The 18042-nt window shown below is 39.4% G+C and overlaps 1 protein-coding gene across 1 annotated transcript; it reads right to left on the bottom strand.

Moving 5' to 3' along the window:
• Positions 1–1540: 1540 nt before the first annotated feature.
• tbx21 (T-box 21) lies at positions 1541–16536 on the bottom strand. Its single transcript, XM_004080643.4, has 6 exons — positions 15668–16536; positions 6872–7026; positions 5241–5362; positions 4999–5157; positions 4021–4082; positions 1541–3716 (listed from the first exon to the last, which is right to left on the bottom strand). Exons 1-6 carry the CDS (start codon positions 16213–16215, stop codon positions 2903–2905), a joined length of 1860 nt encoding a protein of 619 aa, XP_004080691.1. The 5' UTR covers positions 16216–16536; the 3' UTR covers positions 1541–2902.
• Between the last annotated feature and the right edge of the window lie 1506 nt (positions 16537–18042).

The following is an 18042-nucleotide window of genomic DNA, read 5'->3' as shown; positions in this document are numbered from 1 at the left end:
TATATGAGAACTTTCCACATTGACTTACTGCTGTGGGTCAGAACCTTGAAGACAAACAAGTTTGTAGTTTGTTGTCAATGTGCAGTCCCTGGATATATTTGATTTATCCTATGCTCTTTAAATCCCCACAAAAGAACAGATTTTGAGTGATTTTAAGTGAAGTTGTTTTATATCGTTTAAAAAAATAAATGACATTCAGTTAATAGAACTACCTGACTGCTACAATGGATATTTGTGACTTGTGTGACAAATGAAATGAAAACTATTTCCTTCATGAGTCCACAGTGTGGACCTCATTTTTGATACACTGCATCTAAAGCAGTGGTCCGGAGCTGCATGTGGCTCTTTCAGCCCTGTGCTGCGGCTCTCTGTCTGTTATGGGAAGGAAAGTACTTCTAAAATGACAGTCAGTGGCAATCTCGTGGGGGACACAAAATATCCAAAGTTTTTTTCCTAGCCTGAAACCACCCATTTTCGCATAAAATAAATTAAATTTGCGTTATGGCGCCTCTACTATCCTGTCAACTTGCTGCTATGATGACCGTATGTTGCGCTGTCTGTGTAGAACACGCTGGAGGGGGGGCTTGCAAGCGGGGGAAAACAACTTGAAGCTGCAGAGGATGTGAACAGGTAGAGAGGTGGGGGCGGGGCTTAGATTTACCGCTGATGATTCCAGACCCGCAACAAACTAACAGCTGCATCCTAATAAAAAGTAGTTGTTATTCATAAAATTGATATACTTAATTGGGTTTACTGGATTTAACCCTTGTGCTATCTTAGATGACCCCACCCTTACATTGTCGTGTTCTCCCTACCATGACAAAGGTGGATAAAGGTGGAAAGATTTCATGTAATCCATGGACACCAGTGAAGATCACAAATCATTGAAGAAAAAAGGTTCAGAGCACTGTCTAGTGGGTCTAGATGACCCAACTCCCAACGTTAAAGTGCCTAGGATAGCACAAGGGTTACAGAAGAAAAAATATAGAAACGAGTGGACAAAAAATCAAAGGAAACATCACGCTCACAAATAATTAAAAATAAATAATTAAATAAATATCTTGACAGCATTTTGAATCAATACAAGTATCGCCAAATGAACTATCGCGATATAACGGCGAAACAATTTTTTTCAACACCCCTAGTCTTGCGGCTCCCTGTGCTTTCATTTTTGTGGGAAACTGATCCCAATGGCTCTTTGAGAGGTACAGGTTGCCGACCCCCGGTCTAAAGTGATGACACTGACTTGAGGAACTCTGAAAAATGAAGTGCCTAAAATCTTTAAACTGTAAAGTTGAGGCTTTTTTTAAGTCCACTACTTTTTCTTGATTATTTCTGGCTCTCTTTTTTTTATCCATGGATGTTTGTGCAACGCAAAAAGTGTCTTAATATGTGAACCCTGTGTAATAATCTCTATATGAATGATTATTGGTTTTAAAGAGCATAATGTTGACCTAAACCATCCCACCTGAATCTTTGGTGTTTTGCAAACTCTGCACAAATGTTGTGTCATTTGAAGAGAATAAAAAGACATTTAACGCAGGAGACAGAACTCTTTTGTAATTTCAATTCCAGAGAAACTGTACAAAAACGATCTCAATAGTATCATGGCCATGGAAAGTTTTCAGAACGTGTATTTTCAACATTTTTGGGGTTATTCAGTTATCAATCAAAAACTTTCAATGGACTCTGCAATCGAGAAATCCAAAATGAAATGCACAGGACCGAATGAAACACCACCAGAAGAATGGGAGCAAATTGAATCAATAGCAGGAAGGCGAATAACCGGGAGTCAAAGTACAATGGCAGGACAATCACAGACGTACACATCCTATGTCAGAACCCAAGTTATAACAAATACTACATCTTCACTTCGTTTTAAAGGTGCACACATCTTGTATAAATAACATTATGATCAATTGCATCATCATATTATCATATTATTATATTTTTAAATTGATCAAATCAATTAAGAAAATAATATTTCCCCCACAAGGTTTAAGAACAGAGAACAAATTGTTTTTGACAAAAAGTGAAACGATTGCAACTAGTAACTTTTGATACATTTGGTTTGGAAGAAAAAGGCAGCAGATTATTTTAAACTGCAGATTCATACTTCAGTGTGAGGTTTTATTTTATTGTTGCTCATTAGTAACTGGTCCTTTGTGTCTTAGTTGCTCCTATAAAAGTTGTTGGATTTGTTGTGTCTACCTGCTGTAGATCTTTATTTTCTTACACAGACAAAGATATACATATATACAAAAGGCCAAAATGATAAACATTACCTCAGAACATGCTAAACAGTCTTACCTCCCCTGAACATCCTCAAACACTTTGACCTCTGAGCCATCCGCCTACAGTGCTCTTCACTGACCACTAGTGGGAGCTACTCCATTTGCACTGGGTCTAATTGGAGAGTGGGAAGTGTTTTTTTGCCAAGTATTAACAGGGGAGATGAACGTGAACATATTGTGAAGAGATGTGCGAATGGTTGGGGGTTAAAGGAAGACACAGACAAGACATGGCAAAAGAGGCAGAGAGTGTTTGATGCAGAAAGAACAGACAATCCCCGCAGGCATCTGTCAGAGGGCAGATATGCAGATCTCTTCTTTTTTGTTCGTTTTTTTTTTTTTTTTCAAATCTCCAGATGTTTCAAAGACTTAAGTCACACCTCTGTTTGTCTGCTTGGTGTTACTGCGTGACTGCAGGGCAGTGTCGCGGTCACATCCGCTTCTATTCACTTTGACAGATTCCTTGAAAGTTCCTTCTGCCATCATCTGAGACTTTTGAGAGTCTCGGGAGCTGGGGCCTCAGATGAGGATCTGTGTGGTGATGTTACTCATGTGTGTCTTTGAGGTCAGTAAGGGGGTTTCAGGAGTGACTGCATGGACGTGGGAGGTCTTCAGTGGGTGTAATAGCTATAGTAGTCTGCATCGCTGTTGCTGTCTTTGTCGCAGACTTCTGCGCTGCGCGGAGGTGGGGAGTTTTCAGTGCTGGACGTGTAGGGTGACACCCTCCTCTTCTTGCTGTCCCCCACACCGCCCTCAAACAGCCCTGAGTCAACTGAGTCTGCGGATTTCACAGAAGGTGGTTCGAGCCAGGGGTCCTCCACCCCCACACTGTCTTTGGCCTTATCCTGTGGAAGGGGAGGCTGCAGGGACTCAAGGAGGGGTGGAGGATGCAGCCTAGGATGTCCAGGTGAAGTAGAAGATGATGACGAGGAGGACGAAGATGATATGGGTCTATACCAACCCAGACTGGGACCGGGTTTGTTGGGGTGACTGAGGTACTGTGGAGTGGGTCTGCTGGTGGTCCAGCCTGTAGAGGTGGCTCCTGAAACAGACACACTGGAGGAAGCAAAATGGTGGTCTGGGTAGTAGCTGAGGGCATGGTGTGCAGATGTCTGCAGGGGGAAAGGCTTGTAGAAACCATTTCCCGTGAAGTCCCCCTCATAAGGGGAAGCGAAGTCAAGCCGGTTTGGGGCCACAGTCTGCTGTGGTGTCAGGTACCACCGGCTGTGGGGTCCGGGGCTGGCGGGCGCGTCTTTGTGCTGCTGGCTCATGCCCATGGGGTCCCGGCTGTAGAAGCGGCTCTGAGGAAGCGGGCTCATGTACTGTTCAGAGAGGTAACCTTGGGGGTAGCAGCCCCCTGGCAGCAGCTGCTGGCTCTCTATGGGGGAGGGGGTGAGGCGCTCAGAGTCAGGAGGAGCATAAAGCCTGGCCATGAGGTAAGGAGGAAGAGGGCAGAGAAGAGCGTGTGAGAGGAAGAAGAAAAAGAAGAAGGTGTTATTTCCTGCCTAAACCTCAAACAACTATCAAACATCTCACAGCCTTTCACACCCTTTCCCTGCAGTGTGCTCAGCAGCAGGGCAGTAATTGCATCTATTTTAATATTGAAAAGGTGATACAAGTACTTAGGCATTTACTTGCTAGCAGAAATACAGTTTTCTCAGCCATGCAAGGTTCACACAATACAGGATTCACTGCACTTTACAAATGAAGCAGTTTACAGATGACTTACGTGTCGTAATTGTCTCGGAAACCTTTAGCGAAGGGGTTATGGTCTATTTTCAGCTGAGTGATCTGTGTTGGGAATAGAGGGGAGGCGATGAGAACGTGTGCAAGAGAAAACAGCAGAAGCAAAGAGTCACAATGGAGTTAGAAAAAGAGGTCACTGACTAATTATTAATGAGGTTAGGATGCTATTTCTTCTGATACTGGAACCACTTGATCTTTAGGACCACACTGTGGGTAAACACTTCGACAGAAATGGCCTGGCTCTTTCCTCATCTTTTCTATTCTGCATCAAAAGAAACTGGTGCAGTTTCTGAGAGGTGTACTGAAGACAGTACATGAAAGGCCGAGATTCTGTGGTCACCTGTGATGAGGGAACTCCGCGCTGAAATTGACGTGTCCCATCCCACTAACTCAAGCTAAGATGTGAGTCTCCATATGTATTTTTAATGTATGCATCTATGAACCTCACAACAAAGCAATTTCCATCATAAGCCATCTTGAAAACATTATTTTTAACACCAGAGCTTTAGCTCGAGGGTTGACGTTTTTTCAACTACTGTAACTATTTAACTATTTACGCAATTAGTGTAAATGGAAAATGTCTTTGCACTGATATGCAACACTTTAAAGTTGTGAAGTGCATACGCAATCAACGTAAATCAGCTGATTCTGTCACAAAGAAAAGCAGCTTTGCGCTGTTATGCAACACTTTATCTAAGTAATGTGTTGTGTATCAATGCAAATTTATTTTTTGTCAGAATCAACTGATTAACGTTGATTGCATAAACAGTCTTTGACTTACAGTTACAGTAAGTCAAAGATTGTGTGTTATATAGATGTCAGCGGTGATATCTCCAGTGGTAAAGGATCAAGCTGCTGTATTAGTCAAAGAAAAACCATGCAACTCATCACTATTCTCTGTGGGAAAAGGAAAAAAGTGAGCTTTAGTGAATTAGGATTTAAAGTTGGCATAGTGACTCACGTCTGCATTCTGATAAGCAGTGACAGCGATGAATTGAGTCTCAGGGAAAACGAAGGTCTGTGCTTTGGATGACAGGAAGGGATCCTCAGAGCCGTCCTCCTTCACCTCCACGATGTGAAGACGAGGCTGGTACTTATGAAGAGACTGGAGGACGATCATCTGGAGGCGAAACCCCAAGATGTGACCTTTAAAGTTTTCCATGACAATGCTGTGAGGGTTGGAAGGAGGATCTCAGATGGTACCTGAGCTGTGTTGTTGGTGCTGCCCTTGTTGTTGGTGAGCTTGAGCTTGCTGAAAGACACTTCCTGTCTCATCCAGTGAGCTCCAGTGTTTGGAGAGTCGGGGTGCATGTACATTCTGTTCCCTGCAGCCACACAAATACATTTATTAGGCCTGCACAATAAATCGCAAAATTATTATTATTGTCGCAATGTCAGCCTGTGCGATACACAGATCGCGAAAGACGGTGTAAACTGCGATCCCTTAGATGTTCGTCTACTGCGTAGACAAGGGTCATTTTTCTATTTAAATAATGGTGTTGCAGTGAAATGGAGACGATGTATTAGCTGTTTTTTGGTTCTGCTATTTGTTCATGCATCAATCATCGCAATATTGATCACTAACATCGCACAGCAGGTTTTCCTCATATCGTGCAGCCCTACATTTAAAGCATGTTTTCAATACTATATTTTATTGTTCCTACAGAAAAAATGTGACTTCCTCCCTTTTATTTTGCAAAGTCAGAGGTTTGATCCCCACATTGCCATCAGTTGCAGCAGTCAAGTATGCTATTGTCCTTATTATTTTAATGAAATGTTGAGATCTAGAAGCACCAAAAATGTTTCCAGTGTTACCACAGTGGTACACTAACTCTACATGTGTTTGCTGCTAAAGTGTTTTATTAAATTTAATTGAGAGAAACTGTTTTACCACAGTTTCCACAAGGAGCACATCAGCACCTACCTTTCTACAACACCTGGCATATGTGTGACAACACCTTCCAGTAGAGCTGCTCTCTATTATTTAATTGTGGTTTGTCTACCAACAATCACATCCGAAATGCAATCTCTACAGCTTTTTCTTTCTTTCTGAGGATAAATGCACCAAATTAGTAAGTGATTGAAACTGATTTTGCTTATTTCAATGTTTATTCTATTTGGATATTCTGGTTTGGTTGTTGTCTTGGTGTCTTGACCTTAACCTTTTACTATTTTGTTTTTCTTTTTGGTGAATTAGGCAATTGTTTTGCTTTCATTGATCTGCCTAACTCCAAATCTAACAAAGATTTTGACAAATATGGATTTACAGAATATGCACTTTTCATTGGTAATATTGTTAATATTAAACATTTTTTAGCAAATATCCTTTTTTGTTCCTCAATAACTGCAAAAGCAACTATTAATACCTCTACTTTTTGCCCTTGGATGTGTACATAATTGCTATATTTACCATTTATGTGGGTCTCAGACTATGTATAAACAGAACTTTTGAAGACACAGAGTCTGATGCACTTTGATATGTTATAAAATGTTTGATTAAAAGCCATAAAAGTTGAACATAAACATCCGGAGGGAAATTGGAAGTCCACAGTTTATCAGATCCCTGACTGACAGTGAGAGAGCATTAAGGAGATGCCGTGGCTCAAACAAGCTCCATCTATATTTACAGGAACCACTACAAAACCTATCATTTATTTAGTTCATATATAACTAAAGCTTTCAGATAAAGTGCCATATTTTTTTGGCTTATCATTTATCTAAATTTGTACATAAACTTTAAATTTTACTTTGCAGTATCTTCTCCATGACACAAGTGTTGTAAATGCTTTTTCAGTGATCAGGGAAAAGTTTGACGTGTTCTGTTAGGACTTTACCTGGCATGTTGCCCTCTGCTTTCCCACATTGGACCCACTTGCCGCCCTGGTACCTCCAGTGATGCTGATCTGCCAAAACCACGTCCACATAGACGTTGTAGTGGGCAGAGGGGTCCAGAACACTGATATTGAAGCTCAGGAAGGGGAACATTCTTCTGAATAAACACAAGAAAACAAACATATTCAGAAATGTTAAGTGTGCAGTCAAGGAGAGACACTGCTACAACCTCAAACAATTTGGGATATATATATATATATATATATATATATATATATATATATATATATATATATATATATATATATATATATATATATATATATATATATATAGCTATTTAATACAAATCCCCATCTGAACCTCCCCATCCGAACCAACATCTCTCAATGATTCTTTACTATCTGAAGACTGTGAGTAGGAGTGGAGGGATGGGGGCGGGGGGTGACACTGTAGGTGAATATTTAATGTTGCTGTTAATAAAAGATGCCCTCAAAGATGCTCGTGATTGCTGGGGCTTTATATGTTGAACTCATTCTGACCAGCGAGGGCTTCAGTGAGACGAGGTAACCGGGAGGTCAGGGTGCCCCGGGTTCACGGCCGGGGGAAGGAGCAGAAGGGGCTGGGTTAAACCAAATGAAAATGACACGCAGCTGCAAGACCTGGCCTCAGCACGACAACACCACAAAGACGCCGCCGCAGACGGGCGCAGCTGATGCATGTGGCACAGACAGGGAAGCTTTTAGAAGCAGGAAAAGAGTAAATCCTCATATTTTTTGCACATCTCAGTCTGTTGTGAGTGATTTTTTCTTTCACTCTTTTCACAGGTTTTAAAAAGACTTTAGTAACCCCATGTATGAAGCAGTTAAATGTTTTAAATATGTGCTAACAAGTATGATTAAACTGAAACTGGCAGGTTGTTAGGAGTCACAAAAGAAGGAGGGAAACTTGTGGCTCCAGCACATTGTTGCACAGGAGTGGTTTTATTTCTCTCTTTTTAAAAACACCTTTTGTTTGTTTTTGGGCAAAGTTACAACCAAAAATGAAAATAAATGACAGAAGAGAACCTGAAGTTGATTTAACTGGTCTTTGCTCATTAGTTTAATGAAGAAATTGTTCAACTTTGACCAGGTGGTGGTGCAAGAGGAGAAGTCAAAACCATATTTAAACCCTGAGGATGGATCTCTGCAGCCCAACTATATTCAACTTACTTTTTCTTCATTGAAATTACCTGTCCAAGTTTAAACTTCTGCTTTTTGGAATCATCAAGACATTACTCTTTACCATGAGCAAAAACAACCTTGCTATTTAAATATATTTTTTCCTATTGCTGACATGTTAGTGATTCTGTCTCAAGTCATTTTACACTTACACATATTGACTTTTGTAAACAGTTGAAAAGGACTAACTTGCCTGTGTGACACGCCTCCTAGTGGTTACTTGCTGAACTTTGTCCGACTCTCATAATCTTTGTTTTTGACTCAGTCTGGATATCCGAAGGTTCGTCATTACTTACTACTTTAATTTTCAAATTTAATAATATAGTTTAGCATATGTAATTGGATATATTTACTTACACTATTGCTTTTACAGGCATGTTGGTTTAACTCCATGTAGTTTTTAAGGCGATTCCAGGGAACAGATCACATGACAATTTAGGTTAGAATTGTTTAGCCCCTTTACATAAATTGTAAAAACGTATGTCTAGAATTGACAAGCAAGGTTACCTTTCTCCTTGAATCTGAGCAACAACAAACCCACAGTGGACACAAAGTCTGAGGTCACAGCTAACAGTGGTCCACTATGTCATACATTAAAGACATTTATTTGTGTTTAAGACAGAAATGTGGTCATTGTCGCATGGGAACACAAAGTTGACAAGGAAATGATCCAGAGCGCTGCCTATGTGTGACACAATTAAAAATCGTAATTATTTATAACAACATGAATCAAGGTATTTTTTTAAATTTTATCTCAATTCTGACTACTGCTTTAGACTAGATTTAGTTTAAAAAAATGTTTGTTCTTATGTTCTTTGGCCAGACAAACCCTGCAACCCAACGGCTCCTAGATGAGTCTTTCAGAATGAACTGCCGGTCTAAAGGAACGATGCCACATGGCTGTCAGTGAAACACAATCATGCAAGCAGCTCTTCAGTGGCTCGCAAAGAACAGGTGAAGCGGCTCCTCTTCCAATGCAGTGCTCAATACCAGTGAAAACAGAAAGTCATGTGACGGCGAAAGTAATCTCGAAAGTCGATGAGAAGTTATTGTTTTACTCCGCTCATATTGTCAGTTCACTTATAATGAAGCTTTTATAGGAAATCAGAACTGAAGATAGGGGGAAACCGTAGTAAACACATCACAGAAAAGCATTTGCATGTGGGGGAGGCTTTCAGGCTAGAAGCTCAGAGTGGAGGCAAGCGACACATACATTGGTTTAGGAGGATATTTTTAGAGATCTGGTAATTAGTACAGCTTTGACGCAACTATTTTTCACCATATTTATAGGGAAATGGTCTGTTTTGTTTTTTTAACTGTCTAACGTGTTCATACCGCAGCAGGAAGAGGAGCTTTGTTCATGCAGCGACCCAACCTGCCAACACGCCACTCTGACTCATGAACACATGACAGTAACAACAAATGTCTTGTTCGCTCTTAGCCTGCTCAGGTGTGTTGTGCACATGAAGACTCATAACAGTAGTTTTTTCTGACAAAATACCGTCGAGACCAAAGAGTGTGGTGAACCAGCGTGTAATACAGATACAGTGACATTTAAGGAAAAAACAGCTAAATAAACTGGATGTTGGAGGGAGTGGGAGAAGAGGGGTGGAAGGCAGGAGGAAACCGTGGGGGGAAGTGGAGGTTATAGACAGGGAAAGCAAAGAGCAGAAGGTGGAGTGACTGGGGAGGAAGGGTTTGTCCTGGGGATGGAAAGCAGAAGCTTGAAAGGAGGAGAGTAACCAGCGATTCACCAGGGAGAGGAGTTTTCTACATGGGTGCACCCGCTGATTCATCCGGACAGGAGCTCAGGTCCGTTTTTTGTCACCATGCTCGCGCTTGATCATCTGTGACGAAAACATGCCAGTCTACAGCTGCTGCCGGACATGAGCACTCTTTCAACACGAACACTATCCTGTTGTTTCTGTATTGACTTATTGCATATGAGAGGTGAAATGTCTTCAAGACATTCAAACAAGTCCGGCTGTCTCTGTTAGCACGTAGGGAAAAGGCTCCAAATCTTCACCGTCCCTTTAACCACTATTGATGCAAATATGCATCAAATCACTTTGGCTCCAAAATGACCTTAATTTAGTTTAAAAAAAAAAAGAGAATTTTTTTTTTATCGCTGGAAATAGATTCTTGCGTTAAAGGTATTGATGTGCAGGAATATTCAGATTGAAGCTGCAGAAATTGATATAATATAAAGCAAAATTATTTTTTGTGTTCTTTTTTATGTACAAATCTTGATTATACAACACTAAACTTTAAAATTACACTAAAAAGAGTCATTTCTTAACAATTGTTTTTTAGCAATCAGATTATAGTTCATTTTTGATGAAAAACCAATAAGTGTGCTGTGTTTTCCTTAACTAAAAGACTGAAAAAAATCTAGAGACTTAAATACATTTTACCAAATCCAACCAACTTTAACAGACCTCTCAGACTTTTCAGCTGCAATACAGAGAGACAGGGCGGCAGTTTAGCTCAGGCGGTAGAGCAGGTCGTCCAACATCTCTCAGTGTTTCTTTACTATCTGAAGACTGTAAGTAGGAGTGGGGGGGCCACAGAAGAATTTCCCCATTGTGGGATAAATAAAGTATCAATTATATATTATTTACATTTTGCGTTTTTGCAGAGGTCAGATCTATCTTTAACTTCACTCACTAAACAATTTTTGTAATATTTTTATTTTTAATTGAATCTTTGAAGGTCTTTCAATATGTTTTTTAAGTTGAAAAATGTTTCTGTCATGTAAAGTGCTTTAAAAAATTAAGTTTGATTTGATTTAATTTGTTTTCCAAAAATCGAATCTCTGCCTTTGTTAGGACAGCTTTTTTCTGGGTATTAAACATTTTGTCAAGAGTGATCATTAAAGAAATGTACTTGCTACTCGGAAAGACACTAGGTTAATATTTTGTTGCTGTTACCTTATTGTCTTATTCCAAACTTTTGAAAGTCCATCCTTCTCCAGGGTAAAAGATTGCAGAGAAAACAACAGAGATTTTAGAAAATTAAAGTTGCAAAAATTTAAAACAAGCAATAAATAACAAACGAACTAAAACAAAAAATGTTTACATGATGCATTTGTTTCTTTGGAGCAAAAAGCTTTGTAAGTCTTAAAAACCGCTTGGTTTATGTTTGTGCAGCTGCATCTAAACAACCCACAAGCCTTCAGGAGCAAGAACGGTTCAGAGATGTTCAGTCGTTGTTCACATCACCATATTCGGCAAAAAACAAACAAACGCAGCATCTAAAAACTTCATGCCAACTGTGAAGCATGGTGGTGGAGGTGTGATGGTTTGCAGCGGAAAGATCTGTGCATCTTGCAGTAATTTATTTGACTCCTGGAACTAACCAAGGGAAAGGCAAAGGAGCAGCTGCAGATTCCCCACACTATAAAAATTCACGCCCTAAAGAAAATAAAAAAATTAAGAGATAGCTGCTGAGGGCGGCTCAACAAGCTTAATTACTTCTGCTTTATGCTTTTATTTTTTCACAATAATGACACACTATAAATATGTCTGATGTTATCATTCATCCGAAGCTACATTTCCCTAATCTGTAAGGTTTGCAATGCATGGTAAAAATGTTGAAGCTGAAAGATTGGACTCTTTATGCGAGTGGACTTTTCATTTGTCTTTCATAGAAATGGAGCATAGCTGCCAGTGACACAAAGAGACTGAACAAACTGAATAGAAAGGCTGGCTCTGTAATCGCGTGCAAAATTGACACATTTGAAGCTGTGATGGAAAGGAGGACTTTGAATAAGCGCGCATCCATCATAGACAATCCTGAACATCCTCTCCATCCTGTACTTGAAGGTCAGCGGAGCAGCTTTTCCAAGAGGTTAAGGCAGCTTTACTGTCACACCAACCGCCAGAGGAGATCATTCCTGCCTCACTCCATTGGACTTTACAACTCATCATCCATTTGCCATAGATAAACTCATTTGATGTCTGTTTTTCTAAAAGCTGCTATCTGACTGATTGCTTCCCTGATTTTGTCACTCATTGTTTGTTTGTTATTGAGCCTGTACACGGAATTTCCCAAGCTGGGATCAATAAAGTAACTTGATCTTATCTTAAATAGTGGCAGTGTGGCTAAAATGTGTTTAAACCATGTTGAACCAAATTAGCAATGAATATATAAAGGCTGAAATGCACACGTTGGTCTGTACTTGTCAAAACATTACTGAGCTGCTTTGTCTGGGTTTGTCCTCAGTCGTAAGCACATTAAAGTCAAAGACCTTAAGTCATTCTTTTTTCCTAAAACAGCTCTAAACCCAGCTCACATTTAAATACTTTATGTGGATTCAGTTTGTATTTTATTGACTTAAAAAAATATATGTTGATATCAGAGTTATTAACCATACAGCTCATTGTTAGTGGTATCTCTACATTATTATTGGCAGAGGTTATTTGCACAAAAGGAAGTGCTCATTTATTGGGTTGAAAATATTGACACTCAATGTTTCTGTGAAAAGCTGCACAAGCACCCATAGACAGCTGAACAGGAAATGACTAGTCATACTGTCAAAACCTTGAAATAGTCCCACTTCTGCTTTCAGGCAACAAGACAGAAAATGAGTAAATATGACTCCAAACATTCCCCAAAAAGGTAACTTGAACCTTTTTTTTGCTTTTTATGATTTTCATAAAAATAAACAAAGAAGTGATCAAAGATTATTCAGGTGATGTGCAAAAATCAGACACCCACTTTAATTTCCTTTGGAAAGACATTTTTTAAAAGTCCACTAAGAGTGAAAATGTATTGCTGACTAAATGAAACACTGTTAATAATGAATTTGATAATTTTATAAGATGGAAAACACAACTGAATGCCAGAGAAAGTCAGATAGTGTCTTATTAGTGTGTACATTGTCTCAAAACTTCATGTTTATCTGATCCTGCAGCTTGTGATTAAAAAAAGGAACAAAACTAATCAAAGGAATATTTTTTTCTCTGAAGCGATACCTCGCATTAGACCGCTTAGAGTCAGTGGAGCAAAGAGAGCAAATAAGCATGATTCCTTTAGGTGTAAAACTTCCCTTAAACGTGTTAGGATGGCGATAAATTCCCTTAAAGTTGTTTGTAAAGTACCACCTTAATCATTCCATCTTTCCAAGAAAGGTATTTCAAAAGAACAACATTAAGCCTGATCCTTTAAACATTCTGAAGAAGTCTAAAGAATAAACTTCATTGCATAATACAAAATATTAGTTCAAAACTTTTCATAGACATGTAAACAAAAAACAAAATTATGAAAAAAAGTGTTTCTTGGAAACCACGAAAGGGAAAAAAACAAATAAAAATGATTTCAGAAGTAGTGTGGATTTGGCCTGAACAGAATGAGAAAATACTTCTCTTTTGTGTTCAGCTTCTGTCACCTTTAATCCTGTTAAAAATCCCTTAATGTAGAGAAAAAAATATTATTATTATTTTTTTATTTTTTAGAATTTTTTGAATTTTTTTGACATCAATGACCAAGATTTCAGACTGACAAATAATGCTCTTACGCTGCGTGCCGCAAGCCGCTTTAGTAAACTTTGCCACAGTTAAGCGCAGGCTGCAAGAAGAAGGCAACAACCTGTGAGGTGATCTGAATTTAGCTCATGAGAGGTGCAGATGAGTTTGCCCCTCTTTGCTACAAGTCATAAAAATGCGTCAAGATTTCAAAGGCCAGGTGTGGTGTGTGAGCAAAACTTCTGAGAGATGAGTCGAGCTGTACACCTAGAGTCTAGCGGAGACTGAAGAAAGCAGAAAAAAAAGAGAATCTAGTCTTTTACTTCCTGAACTTCAAAGGTTCCCCTCACTTCCTCAGCAGAGCCATCTAAAGCCCTGGTGGTGTTTGACCCTTCGCTTCACATTCCTGTGCTTCGCTTCCATGTACACCTGTGTTTTGATTAACATTGCAGAACTCGCAGACTCCCAAAAAAAATCACAGCCCTTTATTTTAAACCTGAATCTGGAGTAAAAGTTTAAGAAGGACTTCGAAGAAGGCCACGACTTTACCTTTAATTTTAATTTTTGCTGCTTTAGAAAAAAATGTTTTTTTCTGTCACTACTATCACCTAATGTTGTGCACTTCTCACTGTCAAAGGGAAATTTTAGATGAAAGGATGTCAGAATTTTTGTCATTTGTGGTCCGTGGTCTTTCTTTTCTCTCACTTCTTTTGCACATGAAGCTCACATGTGGAAGGATCACACCTCTGCACAACGATCCCAGCCCCTGTTGTCATTGTGGGTAGTGTTTGCTGAACAAAAAAAGTCTCTCAACTTTGTGCAGGCGACACTTTCTTTGCTCTGAGGCATCTCTGAAATTAGCTGCTTTATAATAAAACACTATTAACTGCATGGCTTCGCTGGTAAAGGCTGCTGACCACACACAGCCAGTGTTTCTGCAAAGGAAACTGCCATGACTGCTCACTGTCAGTTGTGAAAGGGCACATAAACAAACACACACATATGCTCGCACACAGACTTGGACAGAAATAATGCATACAAAGAAATTCATCTTAAAATATAATTTCAGAGAAACTAATAAAAATGTTGATTTTTGAACCTATTAAATGGATAAATGTGAAGAATTTACACCAAAATCTGATTTAAATTACTTAAAAGAAAGAGTAGAAGTTGCCTTTCAGCACCACTGCCTAAGAATACACCTTGAAACTGGATTTATGCGCTTGAAAACATTCAAAATTCTGCATTAAGGCCAAAGCAGAATAAAAAATTGAAACAAAATCCATAAACGCCTTGTAGTGCTTTGGAGGAAAACCTCAGATGAGTGAAGTCAATGGGAATATCACTGTCATATTATGTTCACGCTACTGTATTCTGCAAAGATCCAAGCCATGAGAAACCTTTGGCCTGAAACCTTCTGTCAACCACGCACGCGCCATATTAGTGAATTAATGCTCATTGACGTGACTGCATCTTGATGCTCGTTGACCCATCAGAACAGCCCGCTAGCACTAACTCTTTCCAGTCCGGGAGCGCCTAAAATTTTGTATTTCATCCAAACATTTCAATTTTCAGAAAATTACGTTTTTTTTTGTTTAACAGCTGCTTATCATCAGTTTTTCTTTTCTCTTGGACACTTTTTTTAGTCTACCTTGGATAAATTGGAGGAAAAAACTTCTAAACCTTAAGTTTGAAGCAGAAATATACAAATTAAAGATAAAAAGTAGACTATTTATCATATTTTGTTTTCTATAGGACTGTTTTCTGCTGTGCTAAAGGGAAAGGTGTACAAAGGTCAAGAAGTGACAGCTTCATTCACTTTTAAAACAACCGTTGCATCAATCAAGTTTTAATTTATAGAACAAAACAAAAAAGTATAATAGAAGTTTATAAACCAGCAACTTTGATTAGCGTATTTTCTGCACAAATTAAAAAGTATTTTAAATTTGTAGTTTAAAAAAGTTGGCAGCAGCTCCAACCATTGATGTGCTGTAAGAGCTGTTAGAATCAAGTTTATCATCGTAAAAGAAAAATTTGCTGGAGGAAAACATTCAAATTAATTTAAGAATAACTGCAGTTTTTATTGGATGAAAGGAAATGGATAACTGCTTACCTGCCCTGTTTGGTAATTATCATCTCGGTTTGGAACTTGTGGAACTTGGCCCACAGCGGATAGTTATTGAGCAGCGCCTGCGTTTTGCCGCACACCTGTAGCCCAGGTAAAGGGTAGAGAGGCGATCGCTGGTAGCCGTGCTGAAAGCTCGTCGGGTAGTTGTCCGGGGTAGATGCGTACCCGTCTTTCCCTCCCGCAGGAAACCCGTCTCCTGCGGTCGAAATGAAACCCTGCGCGGCTCCGCTCCTCGGCGGAGAGCGCACGCCGCTGTAGGGACAGCTGCCGAGCGTCTGCGCGTAAAACCTGCCGGGCTGTGGTCCGTACGCTCCCATCGCCTGTTCTGAGTGGTAGGGCAGAGACAGCGCGTCCTGGCCGCTTGGAACCGAGTCCGGATAGTAAAACCTGGCGTCTTGAATCCCCATCTTAAAGTCGGCCAGATCCTTGCCGCCGCGGTGGAGGTGACTGCTGATGTCGGTGCTCTTTCCGAAAGTTTGCGTTTCAGTCCCATTCAACATGCTGAGGTAGAGGTTGCCACCTATACCGCCCATTTGCAGCCTCGCTCCCGCACTGTGCCAAATGTCATAAGTTTTGCGCAGGCGTCCAATTAAATCAAAACATTTACAAGGTAAAAATAAATAAAAACAAAGCAGAAACTGGACTGTTTTTCTCACCTATGACTCTAAGCGCACAGGCATAATGTGAATTTTCAACTCCAGTTGTTCAGAGGAGTAAAAACCTTCCTTTTTTGCTCAAAAAACTTTTTCTCTCTTTCCTTTTTTTGCCCACCGGAGTGAGAGGTTATTTTTTCTTTTTATTTGACGTGCAGAGACTCACACTCATGCTCCACTTTCTAACCTGTGATATAGTAAGTAGTCATATTCTGGAGGTGTGTCTGATGCAAGGAGGGGAGGAAACGCGATAGGCTCCACACATGACAGAGCCATCCCCTCATCAGAGCGCACATTACGCGTAAACAGGCACACACCCGCTGCCCTGGAACTGCTGGACTGTAAAAGCCCCGTTTGAGGAAAATCTTTTTTTTCCGACAAATGAATCCAGGCCACTGGGGAGTTAAAAAAGGACATAAAAGGGGAGCCTTTTTCTTCTAAACGCCGTACAAGTGTCTGAAAAATTCCCGAATTTGTTGCAGATGAAAGCTTTTCACATTAATAATTCAAGCTATGATTTTGTTTTAGAGCTGAAAAGGAATAAATTATGAGTAAAAAAATGTTGTTCTAAAATAAATCCCAGCAAGTCAATTCTAACATTTTCCTTTGGGTTCAATTCATGTTTTATTTTTTATTTTTCGTTGTAAATGTGATTCTTTAGTTTTAAATCACTGAGATGATGTCAGAAACCTGCACCGCCCACTCTTTGCTGAAGGCTTGCGCACCGTTTTTGATTTTTCCTTCACAATAATCAGTTGCAGAATGAATCAGACAAATTTACTTTTGTTTTTCCATCTTACTCACTAAATTTAATTAGTTTCTCTATCATTTTTTGAAGACAGTCATCAAGTAAACTAAAAAATAAAAATGTAAAACAAAAATCAAGGAAATGATTTCACTACAACTTTCTAAACATATAGAGTTTCTAAAAGCTTTTTGGGGGCAGTGACATTAAAAATAATGAAGATGAATGTTTGAAACCTGTTTTTTCTCATCACTGAAAATCAGACCTTTTTCTAAAATCTTTTGAATTAATTACTGCCTGATGCTATACAAGCAATTCTCTTTACATGTTGTTCACTGGTGAAAAGCTAAACAAACAAACAAAAAAAAAACATTCACCTCAATGTTTCCACTTTTATCTATTTCACCCCTAATGTACTGATTTGTCATTTTTGTTCTCTTACCATTAAATGCATTAATATAAATATTTTTTTAATAAAAGAAACTTGATTTAGAACCAGCAACTCTGAGCTATTTGACAAATTCAAGCTTTATTATCATTGATTTGAAGATATTTTCTTATCTCTGTTCAATAAAACAGTTCTGGCCTGAATTGCTTTGTGAAGTCAATTGGCATTAAATGCTGTCAAAAGACTATATGCTCTCACTGGTTTCTGAGCAAAAGCACGTCCATGGCAGGAAAACACCACCCAGAACTTCAGGTGAAGTTTCAGCGCAAAAGGACTCTCACAAACATTTCCTGAGTTTGCCAGCGTGTGACGCCGCTTGAAACATGTCAGTGTGATGAGGTCCGAGCCTCTGAGAAACCGGATGTGGTTTCCCTCATGCTCCATTTAAACTCTGCACTCTAGAAGTCCTTCTTGTGACTCTTTTGTGATGACCGAGCCCAGCCTGGACACAGGATCAACTTCATAAACACAGATGAAAGAGATAAACCCGAGGCATTAGCAGTTCTGTATGTGT

Source organism: Oryzias latipes, chromosome 19 (assembly GCF_002234675.1).
Source record: "Oryzias latipes chromosome 19, ASM223467v1".
Classification (NCBI taxonomy): domain Eukaryota; kingdom Metazoa; phylum Chordata; class Actinopteri; order Beloniformes; family Adrianichthyidae; genus Oryzias; species Oryzias latipes.
This window is presented reverse-complemented; position numbering and strand designations above follow the sequence as displayed.

Excerpts from the sequence above, each read along its gene's own strand:
- tbx21 (XM_004080643.4), bottom strand. The coding sequence starts at position 16,215 with ATGGGCGGTATAGGTGGCAACCTCTACCTCAGCATGTTGAATGGGACT. Across the intron at positions 4,083-4,998 it reads CTGCTTATCAGAATGCAGAC|ATCACTCAGCTGAAAATAGA; the intron begins GTGAGTCACTAT and ends TTCCCAACACAG. Across the intron at positions 3,717-4,020 it reads TTCCGAGACAATTACGACAC|GCTTTATGCTCCTCCTGACT; the intron begins GTAAGTCATCTG and ends CCTCATGGCCAG.